Source organism: Bombus huntii, chromosome 3, assembly GCF_024542735.1.
Source record: "Bombus huntii isolate Logan2020A chromosome 3, iyBomHunt1.1, whole genome shotgun sequence".
In the NCBI taxonomy this organism is placed as follows: domain Eukaryota; kingdom Metazoa; phylum Arthropoda; class Insecta; order Hymenoptera; family Apidae; genus Bombus; species Bombus huntii.
In genome coordinates, this window is record NC_066240.1 from 19,289,544 (window position 1) to 19,306,373 (window position 16,830).

Consider the following 16,830-nt stretch of genomic DNA (forward strand, 5'->3'; position numbering starts at 1 on the left):
AGTCGAATGGAATCACGCGACTGTAACATAATAAACGGCTTCTTCGCCGATGTAAATCGATTGTCTCCATGATTTTTCCATCACCTTTCTCCTTTCGTTGCTAATTCAAAGTCCTTTGTTTCAATATTTTTACGACGTAGATACGTTTTATATTTTTTACATTTTTCTCAGATTTTTTTAACAGGTCGTTCGATAAATCGAACGTTACGTTAACGTAACGTTCACCATTAACACTTTGACTGCCACGCCGAAATCACACGTTTCGCTCAGCACGCCACGGGAGTATTTTTATTATTCGAAGCATATAATGGCAAAATAGTAGTAAATTGACTATGTAAAACAACATTCTTCCCTAATGGACCGTTTATCTTATTGGTGGTCACGGGTGACCACCGTGGCGCCTTGGTAACAGTTGATAGCGACATATCGTAACGAGGCTTCGTTTATTTCAACAAACCATTCGCATTCGTTATTTCGTTGTAAGCAAAACGTGCAAAATATATCGTTGAAACGTGTGAAAGATATTGATAAACGATATTTGCTCATTTTATACAGGGTGGTTGGTAACTGGTGGTACAAGCGAAAACGGGGTGATTCTACGCGAAAAAAGAAGTCGAAAATATGGAATAAAAATTTTTCGTTCGAGGCTTTGTTTTCGAGATAATCGACTTTGAATTTTCGCTCGGTACGCGTGCGATACGTTATAACGGATCTCACTGTAGATCGTTGTCTCGATGGAAAAATTAAAAAAAAAAGGAGAAAATAGAATAAAAATTTTTTTATTTTTTTTTTTAATTTTTCCATCGAGACAACGATCTACAGTGAGATCCGATATAACGAGACGTGATAAAATGCACGCGCACCGAGCGAAACTTCAAAGTCGATTATCTCGAAAACAAAGCCTCGAACGAAAAATTTTTATTCTATATTTTCGACTTCTTTTTTCGTGTAGAATCACCCCCCCCCCTTCCGCTTGTACCACCAGTTACCAACCACCCTGTATAAATAGTAAGGTATGTTCACACTTCTAACTTGAATTATATTATACGATCATAAAGCAGCGTTTACGATTATTTTCTAAGCTGTGTTTATAATAATATTCGTAGATTACCCGTCAAAGATGTGGATGCAAACACAGTGTACCGTTAGATGCAAGATTTGTCCTCATTTTCTTTTTTATCGATGTTCTGATAAAAATGTTTAATCGCTCAATGGAGCACTTTTTATTTCAAAGTATCTTCTATTTATCGGTTATATTCAAGATGCCCTGACTGTCAATTTTCATTCAATTTTTACAACCGTAAAAAGTTCAAACGCTCCGGTCACCGACGACCAACGTGGCAGTCAAAGTGTCAACGAATCGAATAAGACGATTGTCGATGTTAAGGAATAAAAATGATTGGATGAATTATTGGAAAAGACTTTATTTAGAATGTTACTTTGAATAAATTCGAAAGTTTTGTACAATACGAAGCGATTGATCGACGAAAACAGCCTCCTCTCGGAAAAGGAATCTTTTCCGGAATCAGAACTGAAACGATTACAGCGGTTATATCGATTTTACGTTTACATTCTACGACGACAAGAACCGTGATCATCCTGCCATAAGTAAGATTTTTTCTTTTTTATTTTATTCTATCCGAAACGATTTCATTTTTTTCCATTTGTTTCATGAAAAAATATTTCCTCTGAAAATTGACCAGATTCTCTTTTCTTTGACAGATTCTAATTTTATCAAGACTTCATATTAAGTTTTAGAACTTTCAATTAAGGTAGAAATTTTCTCATCTCTCCTCCTTTTTACTTCGTAGCACGGTACGCATAGATGTATACATTTTTAATGTTTTACATTAAAAAAAAATAAAGACGACAGCATCGTTTTTCCTGCAACGCGACGATTACCTTAGAAACTTCGTTGCTTAATATACAACACAACGTCAAGGAATCAAACGCGCTCCTTGGTTAATACTTGTATATGTGTATATTTACAATATGTATTTTATATAGAATATACGTTTACACATGTTTCACGATTATCTTGTAAAGTGTCGACGATCTGTAAGCCTGGAAGGAAGGTTTCTCTCTGCATTTTATCTTGAGGCGTGAACGAAATACGTTTCCATGGAATTATTGTGTCAGAATTATAGCAACCTTTAAATGAAAAAACAGTATCGGATACTACTTTCGGTACTTTCCTACAGTGTATTGTTAACGATGGACAATAATTTAAAACCTTATAAAACAAATATGCCACGTAAAACGGCGAGAACGTAAACAGGAAAAGTTCTTCTAGCTTTTACGTAATATACTCGAAACAAAAATTTCGAAACATTTATATTCTACCTTTCTTTTTATTCCTCTGCGTTTAAATTCTAAAAATAAGTAGAAATTTTAATTCGAAAAAATATCATCCCAAAGGAGTAAAATTCAAGCGTTGAATACGAAAGTCGAATAAATCTTTCGATTTAAACGTCGCCGATATCGACGTAGCCTATTCGATCGAAAAGAAAATTTAAATTGCGCACGGAATAGGAGAATTTTAATTCTATGATAAATCAAACCGAATTTTAAATCGCAAGCATAAAATCAATACAACACCGGACGACGTATACAAATTTGTGTAATGAGTATTTTAATTACGAAAGTGCACGCCTCGACGGGACGCAAGAGGACAACTTTCTGACGTTTTATAATTTCACATCAAGTCGCTGTTCAATAGCGACGAAACGCTCGAACGGGCTGTATTTAATGTGACATTTAGCGTACGAGACGGGAGAAGCATCTCGATAATTTCGCGGTCGCGTTCGCGACATGCTGGCGCGTCGATTACATCGAACGCTTCCGCGAGTTTGAAATCTTTCGCGAGCAATTCGGCCGCGATTTCCCTTAAAACTACGGTCTAAATGTCGGAGCGATTGTCATCGGGATAGAATCGTGTAAAGCACTTGAAGAGTCACGGATTTGTATCCAATTAACGCGCGCTTGCTTCGTATATCGTGACATATTTTCGCACGCGGACAAGGTTTCAAAGTTCACAGCAAAACTTTATTCATTTGAACAAATATTTCGCGAATAGTAGAATCTCCTATAATTTTACTTATTCAAATAGAGATTAGGGAAGCTGTAGGTTAATTTTTAATATTTAAAGATATATTTCATTCGATTGCTACGCTACATAGATGACTGTAATAGAGCTTCTTTAATTCTACAACGTCTCGTTCAGTTTCTTCCACAATTTCTCCTTCAGATAATTAAAGTTGATATTCGAATAAACGACAGCGTTAGTTTATTTGATCCAGCGCTAACTAAAATTCCGTTGGAATAAATAAAGTTCTGCCATAAACTCAAAGCGTTCGATAAATTTCGATAACTTGGTAGAAAGTTCGCTGTTATAAAATTTGCCAAGCTAATTACTTACTTATATACGAACGCAGCCGTTCGTTATTCAAAAACGGAGATTTTTATTTAGAAAATGGAAATGTTACATCGACCGATTTGCACAGTCGTAATTCGCACACGCACTTTGCCCGCATGAAAATGCCGCAGCGAACGAGCGCGTCGCACACCGGTAAAAACGCTTGTTAGCGGTGTCGTAAAATTCTCAGCGCCGTATCGTGATTCTGTTTGCCTTTCTTTATTCCCTGGGAAATTCCCTAGCCATCTGACTCGCGCGTTCGACATCCAAGCAATCTATATTTCCGGTATATTGTTTTCTGCCGAGCTTCCACGTTTCGTTCTATTTTCAACTATCGCGTCACTTTCGTGTTTGTATTCCACGATATTGCGAACCAACGTTGGCAACGATGATCTCGACTATTCGACTAGAGATAGTTCTTCAAGATAGGCCCCGTAACAAACAACGCGCGAAGATTTATCTTCCTTGAACTTTAGTTCAAATCTCGTTCGTAAGTTCAAATTTTACTCGCATATTCAATGGCTATCGTTGAATACTCGATCGTTATCTTACGATACACTCGGTCCCCGATGTATTCGGAAATCGATAAGCTTTTAGCTGATTGGACAACGATGTGATAAATCGGCCGAACGAGTCACTGGTCGAAGGCGTCACTGGTGCCCGGTCGATCGAACTCCTGCGTGGAGCCAGCCGGTCGATCGGGCACCAGCAGCCATCCTCACGTTCTCACGAACTTGTACACCACACCGAACACCAACACGCTCACGAGAACCAAGACCAGAGCGGTGACCACCTTCGCGAACGCGTTCAACCCGCTTTCCGTGTGCTGCTGCGGTCTCCTGGTTGGCACGCTCTGTTTCGAAGCTAGACCCCGGGCCAGCGCAGGAAATGCCAAGCTCTGGGTAAAGGTTAGCTTGTGCAGCGATTCCGACAGAGAATAAGGACCCACGGAACCACGGGCTGCTGCTCTCAAGAGGGCGTACTCCAGGTCCAGAGCGTCGAACATGCTGTATCTGTTGATTGGAATAGAAATTTTTGATTACGCGATGGAAGATAGTTGGTAGGAGGTTGTCTCAAACGAATTGATATTATGGTTGCTTTGTAACCGAAGAGACGAAATTAGGGCGGAAAAGGAGAATTCATTAGCGGTGACATTAACGGGAATATACAGAGTGGGAAAAATACTGAAAAAATATAGAATCAGATTGCGTTATATGTTTCTTTTTATATAAAATTATCACGCGTAATTTGTTCGTTCAAATATATCTACAATCTGAAATTTTTCCCATTATTTAATTTATCGCTTGTTACAGAATCTATGTTTCCATTAACTACGATAGGCATTGCGATATATTTAAATAACGACTGGTTCGATATCGCTGTTACAAACAAATATACAAAGCAACGATATCTCAAACGCTGCGGCCTGCGAATGTCAATAGAAATAACTGTGTTTGGTACTTTCGAGGGCTAAGACGTTCAGCTTATTTTAGAATCTAGCCCCAACACGTCATATCTGAAAAATACTCGAACGAAAAAGGCAACGTCAGCCCGTCGAATCGATTCACAGTGTGACTCGGCGAAGGTTTCACCTTTGAAAGTTCCGAGTTCGAGGTAGAAGGGCGCGACGAAATCCCGACGATTTCCGCCTCCGTGTGAAAGCAAGCTGTCGGCCAAATCAGCCGGATACCACGGCTATGATTAATATCTCTGGATGCATAAATGAAAAGGAGAGCGGTAACCGCACACGTGTTCGTATTTGCATGGTACCAGGGTCGCGCCTTGACACGAGTCAAGATCGACGTCAGACCGTTATCAGCCCGGGGGATTATTTCTAGCCCCGTCCTGCCGGCAATTTCACGGATCGGGAACAGACACGTTCAGGGGTTTTTCTCCTTTTTATAAGCGAGACCGTGACGCGTCTGGAACGCGAACGATCGTTGATATCAACTTATCTTGGGATGCAGATCGCTCGACCAAGGGAACGAGATGGTATTTCGACCAAGTTCGCGAGCTCCGTTATGCGACGACGAGAATTTCTTCTTTATGCAAAAGGTTCGTCATAGTTCGTTTTTATGGCATGTGTCGGACGAATGAAAATTTCTTCGTATTACAGAGAAACTTCTTATTATAGTAGCTCGCGTAAAATTAGGCGAGATTTAAGTCATCGTTTTTCTGCCTTTGAATTTGTTCAATCGTGTTGAGGTGATTCGATGTGTAAACGGAGAAAACTCGTGGATAAATTGTAAGGCAGAAAATATATTTAAATAGAAGTGTAATTATAAGTAAGAATACAATTTGAGCTGGTCCAGATCCGCACGCTAGCTGTGTTACCCTATAAGTGAAAAACCCCGAAGTCAACGTCGCCTGTCTACCGTTTATGGTCTGTCTTCGTCGCAGTCTTTTGTCTACGCGCTGTCGATGGCTTCGATGCTTGAGAAAACTAAAAAGACCAGATGTAGAGTTTTCTTAAAAGTGCTGGCCACTTCCACAAATCGATACGAAAGTTCGAATTTTGCGTCCTTTGCTCGTTGTTACGAGAACCGGTTGTATTTAAAAAGTTTTATCTTCTCGAAGATAGATCCATGGGACCTAGAATTGCTTTTCTTTGTTTCAACTATTTTTTTAGAACGTTCGACGTATTCGAATAAACGTAATTTTCGTTGAAAAATCGACGAAAGAAGCCCTTCGCTTATCGAAAGAAACGAATACTACTATTACCTGCTACTACGTCTCCTATCTTGCGAATGCATCTGTACATTGGCAGAACTGGGCATCGAACGCAGACTGCTGGTAGTCGAGCTCGATGGACTGGGCGGAAGCGGAGGTTCTTCGTCGATGGACGTTCTGTCTGGCGTCGGTGGACTCTTAATCCCGGAATTATGGTGATTATGATGCAAATGGTGCAATTGCAGTCGAGCGTGGTCCGGATGGAGTAGACTGGCGCGCCGGGATTGTTGAGGCGTGGTGGCTGGGCTAGTGCTGGCTACACCGCACGGAGACGGCGACGCCTTTTCCGACAATCGTACGAACAAAGTCGTTACAGTTTGGCTATTTCTATGAAATTTGTTTTAGAATGTCGCGAAACTCAGACGCTGAAGCCTATCGATGGTAATTATCGTTATGTCGATTTTTCGGACTCGGTGATCGCTGATGTAGGATTGGTCGGATAACTTGATTTCTATTTTTATGAAATCGTTTACTTTAGTGAGCGTTGCTACTGAATTCTACGTAATTTGATACATCGTGTAACTAGTTGGTATCTTCGAATTCTATGATTCCACGGTGTGATTCGTAGAATTTTACGATTTAGCTTTTGGCCCATTGAATTCTACAATTTCGTTGTTTATTATTATCACACGTCGCAATTCTGTAGTTAACGCCATCGAATTTTGCAATTTACGCAAACGAATCCGTTGCCGAATCCATATTTTCTAAATCTTTACTCGCAGTAGCGTAATTTTCTGATCGTTATAGTTAAAACTCTTTACAATATTTTATATATTTTTGGAATATAGTATGGAAAATCTATCTCTGCCAAAAACTTTTACACGCAACTGTATGCATTTCATCTGCCAACAATACTAAAATAGAAATTGAAGAATCTGAAAATCATTGGGTAACGCTTGCCTCAGCTGTTTCGATCACGTTACCTGTATGGACTCGATGCCACTGTCGTTGACGTTTTCCTGGACATCCGGAAACACGAATGCCTGTGCCTGTCCGTCGGCCTCGCCCCTCGGTGAGTCGCTCGGCCATACCTGCAGCAATGGAAGTCCGCCACGAGGCTCTGTGCAAACTTCCGCGACGACGTCGTTGCTCTGCTCACCCGTACTGAGGCACAATCGGCCCAGCTCTCTCAGTGGCTTCTGTTTAACGAGACACGGTAACTGTTTGTCCAATATTCACTTTCCCTTTACGATCAGCAACAATTATTAATAGGTTCCAGACTCTGATCGATAAGATTATGCAATTTTTCACATAGATCGCGAGGAACAGCATCGACGGAGTAGTATTTATTATAATTCAATTTATTTCATGATATATTAGACGATCCTGTAAGTAATACGATTTTTCTGAAAGTTAAGTTCAAAACGACAGAAACTGTGGCTATCGGAGTTTTCAAAAATTCGAATAGAAAACTTCATAGAAAAGATAGTGAATTATAAAAAATACGAGGAAATTCATCATCGATTGCCAAATGGTAATTGTTCGTTTGTATCCAGCGATACGAAACGACCGCGTTACTTTCAAATCAATTTCTTGTTTATCGAATACGAATTACGTACCTGCGATTATGGAAAATTAAAAAGTGGCGCGATCTTAGAAAAAATTTAGCGAAATTTAGAAAAATTCGACCGAGTAGTAAAGTCGATAATTTCTGTAGAATATAATACCAAGATTATTTAAGTATTTCTTTGCTCGTTTAATGTTAGCAGTTGGAAGATCAGAATCTCAAGCGTTTCACGTGCGTGTACGAATCTGCTCAGTATCTGACGTAATCATGCTCAAGCTCCGATAACGCTATTCCCAGATACTATTCCAGTCGTGCACACAACCGCGTTATGCACGTTGCATTTACATCACGCGGGTGCTGTCACTGGTTCGAATTGATTTTGCACGATACAGTCTATGCAAGGACGTTTCCGGAAATTTCACCGAAGGCACCATATGCTCTCATTGTGTCGATCGTTAGATTACATTTGCTCGTCGCGTTGCAAACGAATCGATGATTATCGAATAACCATAAAGATTAGTTCTCCACTCTAGCTTTCACTGTTGTCACTTTCGTATAGCAATAACGATGTTCATTAGTTGCTAAGGTGTTATAAATCTTTAATAATCTTTGTTTAATAATCTTTGCTTCGCATTTACGTTTTCCTCTTTCAGAGACTAAAACTCGTACTCTTTACGTTTTATATCCTCTGTCCTGATTATCTCGCTAAACGTCTTGGATTTTTGACAAAATTTCAAATTGAAATAGGGCAATGTGGCAATCAAGTACGAATGCGCGAGTAATTTGAGCATGTTCCAGACAGTTTCTAGGAATAATCTTTCAAATAACTATGTCATCCCATTCTTAAACATACGTAGCTTTTTCAAAACATTATACACGTATTTGGTCAAAGTAAATTAAAACGAAAGAAAAAACAGTTTCATTACAAAATTTACAATAATATCGCAATCGAAACAATACGAAAATTGCATCAAAATTCCAGTTGAGAAGATTACGGCCAATAAAAGATTGAATTTGCCTCGAAAAATGCTGGATATTGGATTTATTACTTTGTTTGCACACACGAACGAACGATCGATGAAGTTTTCATCTCTACGGAAGTTGCTGCTCACAGAACTAAAGCTCGATTCGGCTTATCGGTTTACAAAAGGAGAGGCTTCGTGTTATTTCCATTGTCCGTTCATCGAAAGCGTTCCAATTCGATCACCAGCCTACGTTGCCTCGTCTTTCGTGGCCGTTTTGGAAACGTGAAAATTCGATTGACGCACCTGCTAATTATTCACCGACGCATCATCTATCGACGAGCTTGTTACTACAGGTCAGAAAGAGCCAGGTGATATAATATCAGAAAATATCAAGCGACAAGATGTTAGAGATATGGAAATACAGGAGACTTGGCGATCGAACGCCGAGAACGGAGTTCCATGAGAGGCTCGCGTAGATTCCAGCGATATTTGGCCTGTTTCATCGGTCATCGCCAACGATCATCGCGTTTGATACGTTTACCGACTATTCGCAAGGCAGAGGCACGTGCATAAGTAAAGGTGTTATCGTAATATATCGCGTGTTTCCAAATCGAGAAGTAAAATTGGTGAAAAAGAAGAGAAACTTTGGTAAAAGGAATTAGACGTTTTTCCGTAAATTTTTCAGCAAGTGAGAAGCGATACAACTTCTCGCAAATAGTTCATAGTAAACTGAAAGAGACACGTGTACGAATAATTGATAAATAACAGAGATGTTTGGCCACCGAAAAGTGTTGTACAAACCGTGCGAGAGGCTTTACGAATCGATAAACTTGATTAAGAATCGAAGAAGCGTTCGTTCCGTGTTTCCGATCGTCTCGAGAGAACTCGAAGGAGGATCGTAGCAACGTTAAACAACCTTCGAGGCTTCTCGCAGCCGAGAATAACGTCGAACCGAATGGAGAAGGATATTTCTCGTTTATTTCCCCTGCAAAGTAGGTTCTCGCGATCTTCATTTCACCTATAAATTACAATTACCCGGATGGCTAATTAAATTAACCAGACACCTTTATTAAAACTATCTCCAGGAAGAAGAGAAATTGCAATTACTTAATTCAAACACAATAGAGAAATCGAAGATTTCACGCGTGTATGAGCGGAGGAAACTGGTTCTTTAATCTAACTCGATACCCGATACGGTATATCGGTCTGTGTGGTTCGTGCGTGGCTAAGAATATCAAAGTTTAATTGACGATATCGTTATTAATAATCCATAATTGCATGTGACGCGAACAGAGAAATCTTTTCGAGAATTTTCCTGAACCACGAAACTCGAGCATAAGTTGGAAAGTCTTCGACCGGGTATAGCTTGTCTTGCTGCGATATACTCGATCGGATTTTTATTAAGGCCTGTTTACAACTGCCACGATGAAGGCCTCGCTAACACGCACGTATCTTTGTAACACGATGACGTAGGAAGCTTTCGGCCGAGAATTCTTCGCTAGATAATATTTATCGCGGTGTAACAATAAAAGTGCAAAGTTCAAAGCAGCGGCCTCGTGTTCTTAGGGCACAATCCGATTCTCGCCCTTTGAACGTCATTTTCATTATTCACTTTTGCGTCATTTTCACGACCTTGGCAGTAGCGGATATCGTCATAGCGAGAAACTGCCAAGCAATTCGATTTCGAAAATCGAAAAACCTTCGACGTTTCAGGGAAAATTATCGGTTCTACTTTGATGGTTATTTTCTTATTGTTTTAGTATTGGTTTAATTTTCTGTCCTCTGATATTCCTCGTTTCTTGCTCCTCGATATCGCCAACGTAAAAGCGGATCCTTTACCGTTTCGGAAAACATTATTTACCTATCGATCACATTTCGATAATCGAATGTGCGCTTATTAGAACATCTTTAAAATAAGCTTGCGTTACTGAAAGTTTCTTATTCGATAAAAGATTGATAAAAGGAGAGCAAAAGTTTCCTATCGATGTTAGAATCGTTATCAACGATCCAAGTACGAAACCTGTATGAAACTAATTAAAACGAAAAATATTCTATGGAAAAATATATTTTCGTAGCACTAATCCTTAACTAGCGGATAACTCGTTTGTAAGGGAAACCTGAATTTTTTTACCCTTGTCATCGTAAAAAAAATCAAACGAATAAATTTGGAAAATAATAAATTTGTATAAATATTCACTGTTTGATAATACTGTTTCTCCATATTTCAGAATACATACATTGTGCAGTCATTCTACGAGTTCGCTGGACGATGAGAGCGATTCACGACGCCGCGACGCGACGACCGATTCTGAGCAGCGACATTTAATGGGATTATAACGTAAATTTATCGGTTCATTTTTATCCTGTTCAGCGTTTTTTTCCACAGGCGTATAATTAGTCTGACCTCGTGTAAAAAAAGCCGCTTGGTCCGACAAGCGATGCGAATGCAGATCGATAGAACGCAATCAGGAAGCTAATGAAGCTGGACGCTTCTTTTACAGCTTTTCCCATTCCACGGAAGGCAACGTGGACGTGTAAGAAAGAAACAAAAGAGGAGATAAAGAAACATGAAAGGGGCTGGAAAAAAAACGAACTACCTGTTCCGGAAGAGAACGTTACGATAAAAGTTTCAGATTCGTCCTGCGAGTTCGTAAAGGATTGTCTGCTAAATTTTCAGCTCGGAATGTAAGAACCATAAAAAATGGTACGGTGATCATCGAATGTATTTGGATATAAAACACAAGAACGCGATATAAACAAAAGATTCATCGAGCGACTTCCCCGGAATTGTATCGCGTCTCAAATTTACAAAACCACTACAAACTTTTTAATTCCTGTATCGGTCCTTAGAAGAAATTCCCTCGACGGTCTACGTCAACTATTACGTTCTATACGATAGTAGCGACTATTCTGATTTTCTACTTTCAAGAGGATGCCCTATAATTTCACTTTACAAAATTAACCACGTTCTAAGAAGATTTATAAAACTTTTCCATGGCAAATGTTCAAATATTTTCGCGAATCACTATGCTCGTCTAAGAACGATAGCTATGAAATTAACTACGTCTATTGGATCCTTTCGAAGCCTATGAGGTCCCTTAAGGAATTTATTTATAATTTTGTCAGTGACACGAAGTTTTCGAGTTTGGCTTATATCGGACGAGGAATGTTTAGCAGCTGTCGATTGTTATCCTATAGAAGAGTTTTTAGTGCAAACATTTGCTGAATAACGAGAACGTATTTAGAGGTAGAACCGGGAAACGAGTTTCTTTGTATTGTTCTGTGTGCAGTGGTTGAAATCGGTTTCATGAAAAATTTCGTGGCATTTTTAGCATACAAGCCGGATTTGCGGCCAGCACAGCGACAGAATTTGAATGAAACAACAATCTGGCTGCGATCCAAATCCTTTTTGCGTAAAATATAACACGATGCAGAATGTCCAAACACCCGACGCGACGCTAGTATGAAAAGAAATGAAATATGCATTCTTTTCTGCTCGTATATTTTTTTTACGTGTTTCTAACGAACAGAGAATTTTCTTCACGTACAGTATGTTATAGCCACTTACGTACCGTCATCTACAGTGATTCATGAAAGTGTTTGAACCCACACAAAAACTTTTTACGAATGTGATGCGCGTGTTAGGTATAAATAAATATATATTCTACAATTACGACTACCTCTTTCCATTGTCATTATTTCTTAACATGTTAACAGAAAAAGATGGAGAAGATAAAGAAAGAAATATTATTATTATTAACAGTATATACGAAGAGAAGAATTCGTTGGCGGATAAATATCATTTAGTCGGACATCTCGGTCGAGTTGAAAAATTCCAACGAATCCTCATTAGTAACGACCGATTTCTATGTTTCATACCGTACAGTGCCACTGTATTTTATCAAAAATCATTCGAATCTCTAAAAATGCATCGTTTTAAATCTATACGTTTCGATATGAAACATTACGAATTAACCACTGGAACAGTCTGGTTTTAGCGTTAAAAAATGTAGATGTGAAGTCGTTTGGCAAAGTGCTTCGTTGAATTTTAAATAGACAGTATCTTGGGTAAAACTCGCCTGGATTTTTAAATATGTTACTCGGTTACAAACTCGTTCGACGAGTCTCGCGATCGACTAAACAATACAAAACGAATAAAACGCCCCATCATGCTCGAACAATTCTTCTTTCGCTTACAAAGCGAAGGGCCAATTTTATAATGGCAATTCATATTGCAATTACAATGCGGCTACATTTGCAGTGCATTCATTCGTACTCCCCTTTCGTTTATCGATTTCGTATTTCGTACGCTGCCGGTATCAATTTAAACCGAATATTTGTTACGATATTAAAGGTACTCGTATATAGGTAAATAACAAATTTTTGTATCTCGAAAAATACTATTTTGTACTATTCGTATTTCAGTTATAATTGGACCGCGCGTGTTTATGCGTTTATAAAAAATCCAAAGATGCAAAAATGCAGAGAATGCGCACAATATTGAAAAATTTGTCAAAAACGCAACGTTGATTTATGATCGAAACGTTTCTTTGAAAAATTCAATTAATCAACTACATTCTCTATTTATTAAAGTCGTCGACTTCTATCTACAACTGCCCCCTGCCTTTGTCTTAAACTAATTACCGTTTTCAACGCTCTACCGGCTCTTAAAGAAATGTTCTCTTAATTAGTAAATTATCTCGAGCAGTTAGCAGCGAAGGAGCGATTCAAATGCTCAGCTGTTAGCGACAACTCGCGCAGTCCATTAAGAATTTCTCGGAGGCAGGTAACCAGGGGTTGAAAGGCGAAGCCATAATCGCGGCCAATGATTTGCAGAGCGAGTCCTACGGACACACGACAACGTTCGTGACCGTGACTGAAAGATCTTGCCTTGTTCGGCCTTGACATGGCACGGTCGATGAGGGAAAGGTAAAAAGCGGGTTGCTTTTTCTCGCACAGTACCTCTCCATGCGTGTACACAGTAACACCCTTTCGTTTAATCTTTAACCGTTGGCTAAAGAACATGCACGTTTGCTTTCGTCGAATATATCCCACTGGAATCATTTTTTTCTTCTTATTATCAACAGTAAATAGAAGAAAATGAAATTTCCATAGTTTAACGATTAAAACCGTTGCTACTCGATTACTAATTTTGACACGAAACTGTCGGCAAACTTTATCATCAAACGGATTGATGTGACGTTAGTGGAAAAGTTAAGGGTTACCTGATGTAAATTAATCGAAACCTTTGCCCTTTGAATCGGGGACGAGAAGGTTGTCGAGTGGTTTCGATTTCAAAACTGGTTTCTCGGTACGAGGGCAAGATATCATCGCAATTAGAATTTGCTGGTAACCGATTTACCTAATTTTTATTTCAAAGGCAATAGTTTCTCGTTCATTCTTCCCGTCAATAAAAATGAATAAATAGTTGAATGAGCGATCGAAAAGATAAAAAAGCGAGTAATATATATACAGGGTGGTTGGTAACTGGTGGTACAAGCGGAAAGGGGGTGATTCTACGCGAAAAAAGAAGTCGAAAATATAGAATAAAAATTTTTCGTTCGAGGCTTTGTTTTCGAGAAAATCGACTTTGAATTTTCGCTCGGTACGCGTGCACTTTATCTCATCTCGTTATAACGGATCTCACTGTAGATGGTTGTCTCGGTGGAAAAATTAAAAAAGAAAAAATTAAAAAAAATGTTCACCCCCTTTCAGAATCACCCCCTTTCCGCTTGTACCACCAGTTACCAACCACCCTGTATAACAATACGTATACAGATATATTTTTCTTTTCGCGATAATTCTAAAAGTATCTGATAATATACGACAGGGTCGTTGACGAAAATACCACGGAAAAAATTAATTAAAGTTATCATTACATACAACCCTGCATCAACGGCTGGAAGGTTTTGAAAAGAAACGCGAAACATCGACGCTATTTCGCTCGTTTGTCGTCGAAAATGGCGAAGGGTCTCATTATGCCACAACGAACTAGTGTTCCTTTCATTCGAAATCTGTGCAACGTTGACCGAGAATTGAAGGGAAGCCAAGGGAACCGATCGAAGGACGTCGTTATCGAAGACACTTGCCCGTTTCACCGTAATTTTTACACAGCCAGCTTTATCCAGAATATCGAGACCCTGGAAATTCATTCCTTTCGTCGCCGTTACTTGTTAGCACGCTTGTTTCGGAAATTAGACGAGTTTCTCGATATGAATCGAGGCAATGAGAGTGGAAATTCCGGGAGCTTTCTTTACAAGCTTTCTCGCTATTGAAAAGGTACGATTATATTTTTTGTTCCTTGAGAATAGGAAATTTCTAAAAATAAATATTACGTAAGATGCGAGATCCGCGAGAAGCAGGAGATTTTGTTATTTAAAGAGACTACTAGCGAATTCGAATAAATATGAAAATTTGTATAACCGATTTATTCTTTCAAAATTTGAAATTCGAATGGTTAAGTGCGTTTGAACAAATTTGAAAATTGAAATAATTTGAAATTGAAATTTGAATAAATTTGAAAATTTGAAAGGATGCAAAAATGGAAATTATCAACTTCTTTATCGAAAAGCGTAGTTGAATCAGTTAAAAAATTGGAATTATCTACTTCTTTTGCAAGAATTTTGAATTTGAAGGGTTAAGAGGAAGGTAACCGAGTGCTTTTAATAAATATCCTCGAAAAGAATATTTAGAAAATAACTTTGCAGACCTGGTCGAGAGGCGTCTCATGGTTCAACGGAAGATAATTCACCCTAACCCTGCAGGATAATGAGATTACAATCGAGGGTGGAAAACGAGCAACGATACTAAACGACAAACTCGAACAAACTTCTGAACTTTCTCCGCGAACTCGACGAAGGGGAACTTGTCTCAAACACGAGACAGCTCGTATCAAGCTAACCCTAAATAATTAACAATTTAATTCAAACCGCTCTAATGTCCTGAGCACTTCGTAATTTATATATTATCTACCACGAAATCGCGTTAAAAGTAACAAAAAATATGCAAACTGAATCATAGCGTTGTACCGATGAAATTTAAATAAATTTCATCGCTATATTCATCTCGCCTAAACCACCACGATCGTATTATTATAACATTGAAATTCCCGAAGTTTTAATAAAATATCGCAACACAAAACCTTTCCTCGAAAAATTCCCAATGCTGATTACCAATATTCACAGACACACGTTTCAACTATAAAAGAAATAAAATTTTAGGATACTCAAACATCCACCCTAGCGACGATAAAATATTTATTATAAAACTGTACTTGAAACTCTCGAAAAATTCCTATCTTTATGTGATTTTATCCATACACGCGCATCGCAATCACGGAAACAAAATATTGTAAAATAACAGAACTTTCAAGCCAGTGGTAATCAAATATTCGGTTATAAATCTCGAGGCACTCGTGGCAACTTTTAATCCTATGTATTTCCACGCACGTAGCTCAACTACGAAGGAAAGAATATTACAAAATACCAAAGCTTCCACCTTAGCAACCATAACATATTATAAAACCGCACTTGAAGCTTCCGAAAATTTACGTGTAATTGCTTATAATCCTACTCGTAATTACAAGAAAAAAAAATTACAAAACAACAAAACTTGCAACCCCCGGTAATAATAAAATACTTCGATATAAATCTCGAAGCACTCGCGAAATCCTCGATCCTATTTATCCCTATTCACCCGCGCACCTCAATTAACAACGAAAGAAAATTGGAAAATACGAAAACCTCCACCCGAGATATTATGAAACAAACTTCGAACGCCTGGAAACATTCCCTCCGCCCCTATGCACCTGAACTTCGTGCAAAAGAAGCCCGTAGAAACAGCGATCGGAGAAGCTCGCGTCACGAGGAGTCTCGGACGAACGTGGAACATAGGCCACCCACCTGCATGCTTCCGAGGGCGGGCTCATGGCCAAGAGTTTCGGCACGATCATCAGCGTCGTGCCTGCTGTCGACGTCCAGGATATAAGCTCCTCGGTCGGTCTCCTCGGGGTTCGAACTGCGACTGGTTCCGCTCGTCAGGACAGCCGAGACAGCAGCGTGCTCAGGGGGAGGGGGTTGCCTCGGTCCGGTAGCTCGGCGCCGGTGGGGATGGACGGCCGTGTTTCGCCGTGCTTCGGGGCGAGAAAGAGCTAGAGAGAGGCGAAAAGGGTCCAGCATCGCCAGTTCTTCGCCAAGAGTTTGATTTATCCCTGC

General features: G+C 39.3%; 1 protein-coding gene across 1 annotated transcript; it reads right to left on the reverse strand.

The window, feature by feature from the left end:
- Positions 1 to 1,408: 1,408 nt before the first annotated feature.
- Positions 1,409 to 16,794, reverse strand: LOC126863787 (uncharacterized). The gene is made up of 4 exons (XM_050614308.1): positions 16,519 to 16,794; positions 7,069 to 7,284; positions 6,137 to 6,426; positions 1,409 to 4,428 (listed from the first exon to the last, which is right to left on the reverse strand). Exons 1-4 carry the CDS (start codon positions 16,792 to 16,794, stop codon positions 4,134 to 4,136), a joined length of 1,077 nt encoding a protein of 358 aa, XP_050470265.1. The 3' UTR covers positions 1,409 to 4,133.
- Positions 16,795 to 16,830: the final 36 nt, after the last annotated feature.

Coding starts and splice junctions, on each gene's coding strand:
- LOC126863787 (XM_050614308.1), bottom strand. CDS start 16,794: ATGCTGGACCCTTTTCGCCTCTCTCTAGCTCTTTCTCGCCCCGAAGCA. Junction 7,285..16,518: donor CCGCCCTCGGAAGCATGCAG/GTGGGTGGCCTA, acceptor CTCGTTAAACAG/AAGCCACTGAGAGAGCTGGG. Junction 6,427..7,068: donor GTGGCATCGAGTCCATACAG/GTAACGTGATCG, acceptor TTGTCGGAAAAG/GCGTCGCCGTCTCCGTGCGG.